This window comes from Garra rufa, chromosome 15 (assembly GCF_049309525.1).
Source record: "Garra rufa chromosome 15, GarRuf1.0, whole genome shotgun sequence".
Classification (NCBI taxonomy): domain Eukaryota; kingdom Metazoa; phylum Chordata; class Actinopteri; order Cypriniformes; family Cyprinidae; genus Garra; species Garra rufa.
The window spans coordinates 29,795,506-29,811,194 of NC_133375.1; the positions used below are offsets into that span (position 1 = coordinate 29,795,506).

Below are 15,689 nucleotides of genomic sequence, written 5' to 3' on the forward strand. Positions count from 1 at the left end.
TACAGAGAAAAAATTAAAAGAGATAGAGAGAGAGAGATGTTATGTTTTATTCTTACCTTCCTACGCACCTGCTGCTCTTTGGCCGAGTGGATCTTCACGTGCTTGCGGAGGGAACTGGGGTCTGTGTAGCGTTTAGTGCAGCCAGGGATCTGACACGCATATGGTTTCTGAAACAGGAAATGCACATTGAGTCTGAGAATCATAATTATATGCAGTTCAGCCACAAAGAGGACACAGAAACACACTGCTATGGACACATAAACCACAAAATCATTACGTTATGACAGCGTTTATAATTGAGTAGCTATAATTATAGTTTATAACAGACATTAAATACAGTGCATAACATTTATGAACAGACATGGAAACTAAAAATACATGACAATTTAGACAATCAACTATTTTGAACTCCCAAAATAAATGTTGTGTTTTTAAAACTGAAAGTCTATTTCAAGTCATTAATATAAAACATAAAAAATATGTGTAAAAAAATTGATTTAATGTATACATTTCAAACCTGGGACTGAAAATTGAATTTAAATCTTACAATTTATGTAAATAAAATGTATGTAAATGCAATGTTTATAGGTTACTAATACGGTGTCAAATATGCAAATTCATCCTTTCTTCGTTTAAATTTGTGTTAAATCAGACAAAAATAAATAAAAAGTGGACGTTTGAAACCCACTGTGTACTTTTTTCTGTAATCAGCCTTACTATTCACACGTTTAAGTTGAGTGTAAATGGACAAATACGTGCAATAACTGTTTATTTTGAGAGTTAAATAGTCAAAGTTCAAGAGGAAAGACAGTATCCTACCTTTCAGCTGAGAGGACATAGGAAGAAGAAAAGAAGAATACAGATTGTTTGGTAAATGTCAGACAGGTATACAGGTAATGTACAAAAACTCATTCACTGCTTTACAGGTAACAAACTACTGTGCCAGTTTTGTATTATTTTGCATTTCATCAGTGTTGAAGTGTTTAAACATGTACATTTCAGGATACTCTACCAGTCAAAAGTTTTTGAACAGTAAGATTTGTAATGTTAAAATATTTGTATTATTTAAAATAACTGTTTTCTATTTGAATATATTTCAAAATGTAATTTGTTCCTGTGATTTCAAAGCTGAACTTTTGCATCATTACTCTAGTCACATGATCCTTCAGAAGTCATTCTAAGATTCTGATTTGCTTATATTCATCAAAGAATCCTGAAAATTTCCATCCCCTGGTAACTAGGAATTACACAAGATTCAGCCTGGATTCAGAAGAAGAGATGATGCCAACCCCCCAGAGGACCGCCGATGATGCCAGCCTTGAAACAACATACAGCACTACACAATTTTTCTACAAGTTTGATTGCAACACATAATCATTACTATTAGTGTTCATCATCTGTTTTTGAGTACACCATTACTGTTTTTAATATTTATAACATATGTACATCGACTTAACATACAGTAGTCACCACTAATAAGCTACTAAATATATTGTAGTAGCCTACATTTTTTTTTGCACAGCTGCTTTTCAACGATTTGTATTGTGAAAAGCGCTATACAAATAAACTTGAATTGAATTGAATTGAAAAAAATGTACTTAACTGTTTTAAATATTGATAATAATAATAAAAAATCAAATCAGCATATTAGAATGATTTCTGAAGGATCATGTGACACTGAAGCCTGGAGTACTGATGCTGAAAATTTAGCTTTGATCACAGGAAAAAATTACATTTAAAAATATATATTCAGATAGAAATGAGTTATTTTAAATAGAAAAATATTTCCAAATTTGACTGTTTTTGCTGTACTTTGGATCAAATAAATGCAGGCTCGGTGAGCAGAAGTAATTTCTTTAAAAAAAAAAAACATTAAAAATCTTACTGTATTGTTTTTGTTTTGACTGGTAGTGTATATATCAGTGTGCCCATTATTCTCACTGGTAAAGTTTACTGAAACCCTCTCTCCCAGTCCAAAACATGCAGAGGTGATTTTCTCCCATGCATTTTACACTGCTCTTTTTTCTCAAACAGAGGCAGTCATTAAAGTGAAAGTGGATAGGCTTCCTTTATTAGCTCTCTTTTCCTACCTTCCTTCGTTCTCTAAATAACGCTGTTTTTACAAGCCGCTCGCGGGGCAGCTCGTCTCTGCGCATTTATTTGTTTTCACTGTGCAATGCCATATAATCCCCCTGCCGTCTAAATGCACTGAAAACAGAAAACGAGAAAGCTTAGGAATGGAAAAAAGAAAAAAGGCCGTCAAGAATAAATATCATTACAGTCGGAGTGATTTTTTCACTGTATATGAGGCGTGTGGGAAGGCTGTGTGACAGGGCGCACAGGCGAGTTAATGTGCAGCGCTGGGCATCTGGAGTCGGGGCGCTAATTGGCCGTGGCAGTGCGGCGGTAGCGCAGCGCGGGAGCTGCACTGCGATGTGATACAGCGCAGGGTTTTTGCCAGTTAGTGAAGAATTACTAACTCAAGCTTTCCCTGGCTTTTATTTTTCCTCACATTGTTGGAGTGGGATGCGAGACGTGCCTCTCTCTCTGTTTCTTTTTCTATCTCTCTCTGCCATGTGTCGTTGCTATCACAAACGGAGCATGGTGTTAAACGACGTATGATATAACGTGTTTCCCCTCGTCAACCCATGAAGACATAACCTTATGCCTGGTTTGTGCATGCAAAATTAACATTTGGGTCAAAGAAGGGTAGCAAACAACACATTTATGGGTTTGTAAGGTTCATTTGTTTGGGGACTTAAGTGTTTGGGATTTTTGCTCTGAACTTGAATGCCCTTGGATCACCCATGGTTCACTCTTTAGTTTTGTTAAAGGGAAGGTACAAAAGTTAAAATACAGCCTGGAAAATCTTTTGAAAATAGTTAGCAATACTAAAAGCTATTACCAAAAACAGTAAACTACATCGCACCTACAAAATAAAGAGAAAATAATAGTTTCCATTTGACTGTATGATTTTGAGATCCATCTTTTCACACTAAGGACAACTGAGGGATTCATATGCAAATATTACATTAGGTACAAACCCTAACTGATGTTTCAGAAGGAAAAATGATGCATTAGGAGCCAGGGGTGTAAACTTTATCATATATTTTTTTTTCATTTAGTAGTGCCCTTCAGAAGCTACAGAAGATTTCCAGAAGTTTTCCAAAAGACAAAATTAGTTACATTTCCTTTGATCTTCAAATTCAAAAAGTTTTCACCCCCCGGCTCTTAGTGCATTGTGTTTCCTTCTGAAGCATCAGTGAGCGTCTGAACCTTGTGTAATAGTTTCATATAAGCCCCTCAGTTGTCCTCAGTGTGAAAATCTCAGAATCAATGTCGTTGTTGGAAAGGGTTTAAATACACAAACAATGCTGAAAAAACTGTTTGTGGGACCTGAAGGATTTTTCTGAAGAACAACCAACAGTTTAACTGTTCAGGAAAAACAAGGGACTTATAAACAACTATCACTAACAAACAAACAAAAAAAAAACACACAGCTGTGAATCATTCAGGTAACAACACAGAATTAAGAATCAAGTGTATGTAAACTTTTGAATGGGGTAATTTTTTATAAATGTGACTATTATTTTCTTGTGTGGACTATATGTAAACATCTTTTATGTGAAATATCTAATTCAGGTCAATACTAAACAAAAAATAACATGCGTTTTATATGATCCCTCTTATTTTGATAAAATAATTAATGTTTTGCAGATTCTGTAAACTTTTGACCTTAACTGTATATAAAACTGCCTAAATTATATATTAAAATGTTAAAGAACAGCAGTATTCAACGAAATATTCTGCACGAAAATATCCAAAATGCTATGCACAGACTCTATATATCACAGAGTGCTATATATCAGCGAAAACCATTTAGGATAATTTTTATGAAAATGAGGACCTTTTAGCATAAACTGATTCACTACAATGAATCAGAGTTTCCAATGCTATTTATGAGGAAAAAAAAAACATTTAGAATTAACTGAATCACTATTTACATTTAACTTACTAACTCTACATATAGACCTTTTTAGATTAAAGAATCCACTAGAATGAATCAGTTTAGCGTGCTATATAAGAAACAATCATTTAGGATGAACTAAACCACTAGAATAAACTTTTAACTACAATAACTATCCAACTCAACATATGAAAGCGACTACATTTTTAGCATGAATTGATTCATTATAATGTGTCAACTTTTCAGTGCTATTGCACTTTAGGCCAATTTAGGCCAAACTGATTGACTAGAATGAATCAGTCTTCTATCACTACATTGGAGAAAGGAGAACCGTTTGAAGGGATAGTACCACCAAAAATGAAAATTCTGTCATTAATTACTCATGTTGTTCCAAACCAGTATAGCTGAACCCTTTTTTTACAATGTCCTTACTACCTTTCTTGGTCGTTTGAATGTGTAAGTTGCACCGCTATTTATGCAGTGTCAGAAAGCTCTTAGATTTTAATCAAAATATCATGTTTTCTTGTGTTTTGAAGCACTTCTTTCGGGTTTCAGCTTTGACATACAGGTTTCATTTACTCACAGTGTCCAGATGTGTGCGCTGGTGCTTTGCCCTGTCGCTGGAGTTGCTGAATGCTTTCTGACAGCCTGGATGCTGGCACAGGTATGGCTTCTCTCCTGTGTGACTCCGCAGGTGAATCTTCAAATTCTCCAGCCGTGAGAAAGCTTTGTTACACCCTTCAAACTGAGCGAGAGAGAGTTGACATAAGTAAACATCAAGTGTGTTATTTCTTTTTTGTGTTGATGGTTTACTAGGCCTTGCCTTTAATATGTGCATGACTGTGAACAAAGATTTCATTTCATTTTTCATATCAGCACTGGTCTGGCCAATCAGAATCCCTCAAAAGTGGGATAGATAGACAGTTGACTATTATGCTACGTCCCATCCAATTACACCTACTTCTCATAAGTCATTACAGGATGGTCCACTGCAATCTATCTCTAAGGCATCTGTGTAATGAGGGACTAGACACACTGATAGTACATGCTGTCTTGTAATTTAAGGGTCTCATACATCCTATACAATCTCTTAGCTCCACCCCAGAATGTCAACAGCCCTCCAATCAGGAGCCCTGGATGGGACAGGGTGGCAGATTATGGAGGTGTCAGAGAGAGTGAAACCTGACATGGCAGCTTTGCTCTCTATTGTCCACTGACCTCTAACTGAGGCCCCCGCTTCTATCGCAGCTCCAGTTTCACTGAAGGAAAGAGCCTTCCATTCTTCTAATGGGCCCTCAGAACATCATTCGGGCTCTGGCCTCCTTCAATCACTCGCAAAAGGCTTGCTATTGAGGCCAGGCCATTTAATACGGGGCGAAACCTTAGACTGCCACGGTCAGGATATATTGAGTGACCTGGATTATACAGTGTGCATCTATTTGTGTGTGCATTCTTATATGGTGGATTAAAACAATGTGAAAACAAGAAAAAGTCTTTCACACATTTACACACACAGACCAAAATGGATTTGCATTTGCAATAAATAAATAAATAATAACTTTGGTTCTGCACAAATGTAAAGGCGAATCAGACACACTTTGCCCTGAGTCCAGACTATTAACCTTAAAAAAAAAATTAAATCCATAATAAAAAAGAATTATAATGATAATGATAATCTAAACAAATAGTAAACAATAATTAAATTATTTAGTGTGAAAGTTATTTCTATTACTAATTATTTTCCTCAAGTTTTCTCTCCCAAGAAGCTTTAATTTTGCAAAAAATTATGCAGAAAGTGTGAAAATATGCTCTATTTGTTTGAATTTGGGTCAAAGACGAAAAATGGTTTAAGCATAAAAACAGTAAGTGTAATACTGCTTTAAAGCAGCGCTGCTTGTTGTTGTTTTTCCCAAAAATATACATTAAAAAATCTGTTTAATTTAATTGTGTTTTTGATTTTGTTTTTCTGAGCAAAAAATAAATATCACACATTTTTCCCTAATTTACAGAAGAAAATATCATTCAGTGTAACAATCTTGTCAGGCATATTTACAACAAAAATCAATTTATGACATATTAAAAGGCGAATTACTTTCACCCCACATACTAATTAGTTGTAATTCTGCATTTTTAAAATTTGCCACTATCTTAGGTAGTACAATAACATTTAATATGCTCCCTTATTCTTTTATATATTATAATATGTACAAGTCAGAATAAGCATGTTGTTCGAATTTTTACATAAATATACACTGAATGACAATCTAACATAATTTCAACAAAATGTTGACATTTTATTCTCCAAAAACTTACAAGTAGACAGTTTACTTACATTTAATGTGCTTTATATGGACATGAAATCATTTTTGTAAATTTCTTTTGATGTGGACATCTTAACGTCTTTGACCCATTTAAGAAAAACATAAAATGCAAGCTGTAAAAAATACATTATTTTAAAATGAGATGTATTCCTATGATGTAAATTTTCAGCAGCCATTACTCGAGTCTTCAGTGTCACATAATGCTTCAAAAATCATTATTTTATTTAATAATATGCTGATTTGTGCTCTAAATTTCTTATGTTTAAAAAAACAGTTGTGCAGCTTAATAATTTTGTGAAAACTGTCATACATTTTTTTCATGATTCTTTGATTAATAGAAAGAAATCTTTTGCAGCATTATAAATTGAAAAAATTGCAACCGTTTTTGATCAATTTAATGTGTCCAAACTCAAAAGCGCCAAAAGTTCAACAGTATAAACATCCATAAATCAAACTTTAAAACTCTTGTAAAAGTACATAACAGTTTATATATTTCATAAAACAGAATTTATCTACAAAACAAAGTTTTAATAGAGTTCATATGTCCAGTAGTTAAAGTTGAATTAATTGCAGAGCTTTATTATTTAGAACGGGGTTTGTCAGAGGAACATCAATCCAAACTGTAATCGGCCACGCACTTTTACACATTAATTTCATAAGCTCACACAACGGAGCGACACAGCTGTTGAGACACATTTGCTTGGGGCTTTTGGACGTTCAAACCTCACAATGTCAACTTGTGCCTGTATTATTCCACAGCATGAAAACGGTCTGAACATGCCCACAACACAGAACTTAATGAAGTCAGGCAAGCTTGAGATATATGCCCCGTACTGACTCCTTTTCAAAACAAACACTGCAATTATGTATGTCCTAAAATGTGTGTATTTATGTATAGGGGAAATAATCATTCTTTCACTGCTTTCTTTAACGTAATACAAATTTCAGGCTAAATTGAATTCATGGGTCCGCAGAGAGAATCCTGCTAATCGCGTAAAGCCCGCCATTAGCGTGAGGATCGGCTGCCAATGGAGCGAGGTGCAGAGCATTCTGGGATATCTTGCAAACACAGCTATGCATTCTGGGATGCCACGCAAACGGCAATCTGCCAGAGTTTAATCCACACGACTGGGAGGAATTTCTTTCTCTCACTTCTCATTGTCTCTCCGCTCATATCTCTGGCATTTTTTTCCGAACACAACATTCTCTTTTATATAATAGCGCAAAAATGCATCAGCATTTGCCAAGCTCAGAACATTATTTTCCAAATAATTCTAATGCAACGGTTTTATAACTGACGTCAACATCTATGAAAACATCCCTAAATGTTAACCAAGGAATGTGAAGTTTCTGAGACACACACAGACGTTTATCATAAAAATCTGAGAGAAAGGTGAGACTCAAAACACGCTGAACATACGTGGCATTTTTAAACCAACCATGACAGCTCCTAAGTCTCCACTACCCTTTGATTTTATTTGTAAAAACAGTTTAGCACGCTAATCGCATTAATTGCCATAAACGTGTTTAGCTTTCCCCTCTGAAGGCCTGTGTGAGGGCAAACACACTGATAACCGTCGAAAGTGGATGGTGGTAAGTCATTTGACGCCATCTTTCCGAAGTGGGCCTCAGGATCTGCCTTACACACACAGAGTGACAGTTCGGCCTGACATTTTTGTCAGGGGCGCACAGCCAATCACGGATGATTGCGGGCCACTCAGGCTCTAACCCTAACCTGACGACCGTATGGGAAATGAAGCATGATTGCGGCCGAAAACGCGGCTAAAAGCTCATAGTGTACACAAGCACTCGGAAGAAAAAACAGTTCATTAATAGCCTTAAATACCTGTCGAATACAAGCCAACCATTATGGAGCATTTTCAAGCAAAAATAAGGCCACGTCGTGTCGCTTGTTGACGTCACACTGCGCTTTGAGAGGAAGAAATGTGCTTATTATGGGAATTGCATTCAGGCCACATTCTTTCCCACAGAGTCAAAGGTCCACTGCTGTTCCCGTTAACATTCGGAGGTGCTCTGAAACATAAAACATATTTCCCCATTATACTGTAACTACCAACCTCACCTTCCCTCAGGCTTGCGTTTATTCTGACATTAAAACCTTTAGCAACTAACAAGCATTAAATACATTATTACTCGTAATTAGTGGGCTGAAAGGCAAGTTTTAATGAGCACCGTGACTTTTCTTACACCAAGACGCGTTTTGTGTAATTCGTTGTGACATCCAAATTGCCCCAGCGCTCTCGGATATGCAATACGGGGTCTGTCTGCGGGTTATGGCGATGTTCTGTGATCAGCACTTGTACGAAATCGATTCTGGTTCCTGTTGGAGAACGAGAGGTGTTACGAGGTTTACCGCTGAGCGCCTGGAGTAACTGTGACCTGTAAAAGCAAAACCGCCGACACGTCTTTCGGCACGGAGAACTCAGACGGAGCGGCTAAAAACTACAGGCGAAAGAGAACATGTGCCTTTAATCTGCCTGTTTCCAAATGCCCCCTGGCAACCACAGCAAAGAGCAGAAAAACGTAAATGGATGAAATTATATCCATATGATTCAATGAGACAGCTAAGGGGAGACAGGTTTCTCATGCACTTCATCAGGGTACAAAATTAAACACAGCTTAGCTAAAACATTCACATTACATAGTTTACACATATCATTTCCACATCCAAACGCCACTCGTTTTAGCAGCCAACTTCATCTGTTGCTAATAGGAGGTTTAATATGAATCGAAGATCTGGTTAATTTTTCTCTCTCTAGCTCTTTTTTTTTTTTTTTGGAAAAACATATTTTTGGAACGAAGCTGATGTGAATTCACATTCAATTATTCTCACGAATCTTTGATTTGTCTTTGTTGCTCTTTCGTCCGTTATTTTCGAATTTCAAAACATTTGATTTATACCTGATGTGATGCGTATACAAATCCTCAGCTGACAAATGTTGTCCAGATGGGATCGAAGGCTTGGCTGATAAACCGGTGGAGGAAGTAGTCATGTAAATGACTAGCAAAATTGCTCCGAACAGCTTTTTTGTTCTCATGCAACACTGGTTAGACCAGATTGAAAGCCATGTTAAGACTGTAGACGTAGGGACCTTCACAGGAAGCAACCTATGATGACTAAATTGGGCCTCTCGCGTAGTCATTACGCACCCCCACCTCACTCTGAGCGACGTTTTGAAGGAAATTGAATTGAAGGTGTATTATGGATGCTGACCTCGTCGCTATGGAAGTCAGGCATTAGCAACTTATGCTACATGTGGGAATCCTGAGCGAGAACATGCAGGAAACATATGGGTCTTTATGGGAGCACTTAACCCAGTGTCGTTCTGGGGCGCACCGTCAAAGTGTTACCAGCCAGGAGACACAGTGTCCACCAAAACTAGCTGTGATCTTCTTTTGACCTAGAAATAAATTCCTATTTAGACAGGTGAAGGTCCTCTTCCAGGTTAACTGTTGCTTCAACATGTTTCTAAAAAGCCTGTAACTCCAATAGGCCTTTGGACTTTCTCTGGCGTCGCTCACCTGCTGCAGTAATCTGAATTTATGACTAGGTGGCGTGCTCATTTAAACATCCTGAAAACAGATTAGTGTTGTAAAAGTAATCTATATACTTCTAAGCAGCATTCTGAAATGCGTGGCCATGTTTCAGGTTTCATACCAAGACAATCCATTCTGATTTTAAAATAGCGGATGATGTTGTATGGAATGGATTTTTTCTTTCATGCTGGATTCAATTGAAACAAGGTGAAGATGCTGGTTATGCAACTGGAGTTTAGAACATTGAAACTTCAGAGTGAGCATGAATCCAGATACGGGGTAAAACAATTCACCAATCTTTAATTTTTACGGGGTAACTTTTTGAGCAATGTTGCTTGGCCACTTTCCCATTGAGAATGGGTACCAAATTTCTTTCTGGATACTTTAGATCTGTCATGGGGCCTGTCTCACAACTAGTTCCCTGTTGACGGCAACATTGCTCAAAAAGTTGACCCGTGTGTCATCAGCCTTGAAAAACTGAGGTAAAAACTGAGGTGACTTGGCCAAGTTGTGTGGAATAATTCAGTCTGAATTCATAGTCTGTTGCCATGACATCATTTCAGTTACAAATATAAGACTGTATATTTCTCACAGAAATATAAAGTGTAATTCAGATGTGCAATTCCAAGAGTTTGGGATCACTAAAAAAGCTGTCCATAAAAACTTTTGGATCACTGTGATTTTTTTCTTGAGCGAAAGTGATGCTTCGATTTAGCAGGCACACATTGATTTGTTTAAAAATAAAGGTAAAGACTTTTATGTTTCTTTATAAAGTAAATAAAAAAGAATAAACGTTTATATTAAATAAATGCTATACTTTCTGTTAAAGAAACTTTGAGGTTTCAACATTTCATTAAGCAGCACTTGAAAACAATAATAAGAAACATAAATCAATATATTATAAACATTATTAAGGATCATGTGACAAGATGGCTGAAATAATGGGTCCTGAAACACCAACTTTGTCATCACAGAATAAATTAAATTTTAAAATACATCAAAATAGTATGGAAGGCCGTTTCTGCCACTGAATTAAAAAAATAAAAAAAGGTATTTTTTTATTTTTTTTATTAATTTTTTTTTTTGGTTGTTTTTGTTTTGTTTGTTTTTTAGGGAATGTTTGATGGGAGGAAGAATAGGGTGTAAAATGTTTGCTGTGTCTACATGATTATTATTCTGTAACTGTGCAATCTGCTGCGATATGCAAACTGAAAAAAGTAATAAATATATTGTACAAAAAAGTTTTTTTTTACTTTTTAATCTCACAATTCTTACTTTTTTTCTCACAACTGCGAGTTTACATCTTGCAATTCTGATTTTTCCTAAATTTTCCAAATTGTCAGATATAAACCTGCAAATGTGACTTATAAAGTCTTAAAAAGTGACTTTTTTCTCAGAATCGCATGATATAAACTTTTATGTAATATAAATTGCAAGATATTAAGACAGAATTGCGGAAAATAAACTCATAATTCAGACTTTTTTTCTTTGTGGAATATAAACTCGCAATTGCAAGTTATAAAGTCCAATTGTGAGGTGGGAAAAAGACTCATATTTTCTCAGAATTGCAAGTTTATCTCTCACAATTCTCACTTAATAAGTAACAATTTTGTATTATAAAGTCAGAATTGCAAGATATAAATCTGGAATATTGACTTTTTTCTCATAATTGCATGATATAAACTTGCAATTCAGACTTTTCTGAAAATTGTGAAATTAAAAAGAAGTTTTCAATTTTTCAAAAGTCACAAGTTTTCAAAAATGTTTCACAATTTTTAAGTTATTAAGTAAATATGAGTCTTTTTCACCTCACAATTTTTACACTTTATAAACTTTTTTTTCCCTCAGAATTCTGAATTTATTCCTTAGACCTGCCAGATCAATTCTCGTAATTTCAAGTGTATTCTGAGAAAAAAAGTCAAAATTACCAGTTTATATCTCGCAATTCCGACTTTATAACTCACAATTTTGAGAAAAAAGTTGGAAGTGTGAGTGTGTATCACACAATTCTGAGAAAAAAGTCAGAATTGTGAGATAAAAGGTTGCAGTTACCTTTTTTAATTTTATATTCAGTGGTGGAAACAGGCTTTCATAAAATAGAAAATAGCTAAATTTCAATAATACTTTACAATATTACTGTTTTATTGTATTAGTGTAAAAAAAAGCATCCTTGATGAGAAAAAAAATCTTCTTTCAAAAACATTACAAACATTACTTACCTAAAAATTTTGAAAATGCATAAATGTACACAGAATATTTGCTACAGTCTTATACATTAGCAAAAATGATCATTTACACACACACACAGGCACACATTTATACAATATTCATCAAAACTCAAGATAATGTAATCCCATTATTGTTGCTTTTTTAATTTTGTGCTATAAAAACTAAATTACTAGAAGTTTCCATCTATTTCTCTTAATAATATATGCACATGCTATAGTCATTACTAGTGGTAAATGCAAACTGTTCTTAAAGGGATAGTTCACACAAAAATGAAAATTCTGTCATTAATTCCTCACCCTCATGCATGGGTTGTGGTACTGTTGTGAACGCATGTCAAAGACTGACACGGAGAAGAAACTGTTGAATAAAGTTGTTATTTTTGTTTTCTTTGCACACAAAAAGTATTCTCGCAACTTCATAAAATTACTGTTGAACCACTGATGTCACATGGACTATTTTAACAATGTCCTTACTACCTTTCTCGGTCTTGAACATGGTAGTTGTGTTGCTGTCTATGCAGGGTCAGAAAGCTCTCGGATTTCATCAAAAATATCTTAATTTGTGTTCTGAAGATGAACAAAGCTCTTACAGGTTTGGAACGACATGAGGTTGAGTAACAAATGACAGAATGTTCATTTTTGGATGGACTATCCCTTTAAGTAAGGCATCTACCCTCATCCTACCATACATTTTACAGGCCTAAAGACCTGGCACCATTAATTTAGTGTCAAATTTATTTAATCCGTGTTTCCTTTGTTAAACCGAACACCAAAGAAGCCAACCAGCGTTCTCGGTTTCTCTGGCCATACTGTGGAAGCTCTCAAAGCGCTGATGGACACCAAGCACAATCTGTCACTCCAGTAACCGGCCTCTCACTCTCTCTGCTCTAAGTATCTCTAATAGCTAATTAGAGAGTATTACACTCGCCCCGATGCCTTTACAATACCACCGAGCCGTCAATTATCTCCCGGTTTCGTGCAACATGAACCAGGACACAGTGAGATGCAATGAAACTCCTCAACATGATATGTGCAGTGTGTTCATGCCTGCGGAGGGCAAATCCAGCGTTTGACACAGAGGGATCTTAGCGTCCATTAACGGCCGTCAGTCCCCATCTACTCACTGACACCTGCTAGCGTTCGGTTCCCAGCGGCGGTGGCACAACAACAGGGTAACGTGACAGACACTTTGACTTTAATCGTTTAGAAACTTCCTCTTTAACTGGTCGGCGCGAGAAACACGTCGCTTTTAATATGCTGGAGTGTGAGTTTTTCCTTTTATGTTCGTAATTCATAAGTGACACCACACAAACTCTCAATTCTCGCATGTGAGTTCTTTATTTTTAAAAATTGGCTGTCAGGGTCATGCCATACTTCATCAGGTTCAAACGTCGTCCAAACTTCAGGCTCAATACCAAAAAAGGCCACATTTCACAACATCTCTCATTATATGACATGAATAAACTCTCCTGACCAACTGTCTTTCTCTCGCCTTTTCTTTCCATCCTCCACCCTGTTGGCATAACGTCTAGAGTTGACACAGCTGGCTCTGTCTCGTGCCCACTCTCTAAGCTACTCTATATCTCCGACCTGACAACAAATAAACATCCCAGAGTGCCTTGCGCCTGCCAAGTCAAACACCTCTGCGTCAAAGGCTCTTCAGATTCATGAACAAAACAAAACTATTCAATTGGACAATAGGTCAACATGGCATGTTAAATGTGTTATGTGTTTGGTCGATGCTGTAGAAGAGTCAAGTGACATCTAGCACAGTTGGATTGAGAAGCAGAACATTTACACCCTCCAGAAATGTGATGAAATTCAACTATAATAGAGAGAAAGCTTGCGCTTTTGTCTTTTGGGAGCTTAATTGTTGCGTTTCCCCTTCAGGATTCTCTTATTTTGTTATTTTCTGCTCAAAGTGCAGTGAAAGGGCAACTTATCAGGTCATATTTCAGAACAGAACACATTATTAATAACGATACGTCATACAGTATGACTCCACATTAAATCATGTTGAATCACAGTGGAATATGAGGCATAGTGTTTTGCACTGAAAATAAATAATATCTAATGCTTACAAAGACCAAGTCATTATTAAAAGAAAATTTAACAGTGCAACAAAAGGAAAAAAGGTTAGCAAGATAAACTGTTCTGAAATCACTAAAAATAAAAAATAAAATCACAAGAATTCCAATTTCACTACCTCACAGTACCTCACATAAAATTAGTAACTCAACCTAGAAAGAAAAAAAAACTAAAAAGAAATAGACCCAAATAACAAGGCCTCACTGTCCTGTGATATTCCACAGTAAACGTTTTCATATTTATGGAGTATTTAACTTGAAATTTCTCATCACATACTTGTTTACCTTAGCAGTAATATGAGCCCAGGGCTGGCACTCAATCCTCTCTTGGTATTTGCAAGCGAGACGCTCACAGTATTACAAAGCCGTGTTTTTTCGGCGCTAATATCCATTTTCCATCTTTGCATTAAATTGCGCATGACCTAATCTAAGTTTTGAAATATGAATTTGGCTCATCCGTGTCACTTGTTCTGGTTGTATTTAAGCTTTGAAGAGGATAATAACCAGTCTTCAAGGAGCCATAGAACGTGCTATTTTCTTAATTTTTCACTACTGTGGAAACAATGGCTGGACATTATACAGAGATTTGAAGCGTTTCTTATGGTCACATTCGAGTTCATTAAGAAACTGAATCCTTTATAGCTTCACAAACCTGTCGTTTTAAATCAAATTTAAGGGGTGAATAGATGAGACAAGAGCTTTGAGGTCACTTAGAATTTATCAGAATGCATCATGAGACCTTTAGTGAAAAAATGAAATCATTGTTTGGAAAAAAAAAAAAAAAGCCTTTGGCAGTTTGTCACTAAAATGAAGAAAACAAGAGTTGTATGTCTGTGCTACTGATCTTTGGGAATCCACATCAATGAGCTGCACACAATAACAAGCCACATGTTATCTCGATGAAAACTTACAAGCACAAACAGAACAGGCACTTTCATATGGAAACATTTCTGCTGGTGCAACGACACCAAGTTCATGAGTTCGATTCCCAGAGAGTGCATTAACTGATTTAAAAAATGCTACATAAGTTGCTTTGGATGATGCTGTCTGCCAAAGTTTGTGGTCTGTAAGGCTTTTTCATGCTTTTAAAAGTCTCTTAAGCTCACTGACCGTATTTATTTGATCAGTGAAAACAGCAATATTGTGAAATATTATTACAATTTCAAAAGAACTGTTTTCTATTTTAAAAGTGTACTTCATTCCTGTGATGGCAAAGTTGAATTTTCAGCATCCATTACACTCTTGTGTCACATGAGCCGTCAGAAGTCATTCTAATATGCTATTTTGATGCTCAAGAGACATTTATTATCTTGTGTTAAAGGGGTCATCGGATGCAAAACTAACTTTTACATGTTGTTTGAACATTAATGTGTGTTGGCAGTTTGTGCACACAACCACCCTATAATGATAAAAATCCACCAAGTGGTATTTTTTAATCTTTAAAAGTAATATCCCCTTTTTAAAATCAGCTCATTCTCAGCTTCTTGTTGTTGTGATGAAACACAGTTGATTGACATGAGCATCTTAC

General features: G+C 36.0%; 1 protein-coding gene across 1 annotated transcript in view; it reads right to left on the minus strand.

The window, feature by feature from the left end:
- Positions 1 to 15,689, minus strand: part of glis1b (GLIS family zinc finger 1b) — a 107,212-nt gene that overhangs the window by 35,090 nt on the left and 56,433 nt on the right. The window contains exons 5-6 of the mRNA XM_073819262.1: positions 4,551 to 4,712; positions 57 to 167 (exon numbers count right to left, since the gene is read on the minus strand). Coding sequence (XP_073675363.1) covers positions 57 to 167; positions 4,551 to 4,712 — 273 coding nt within the window. The remainder of the gene's footprint in view (positions 1 to 56; positions 168 to 4,550; positions 4,713 to 15,689) is intronic.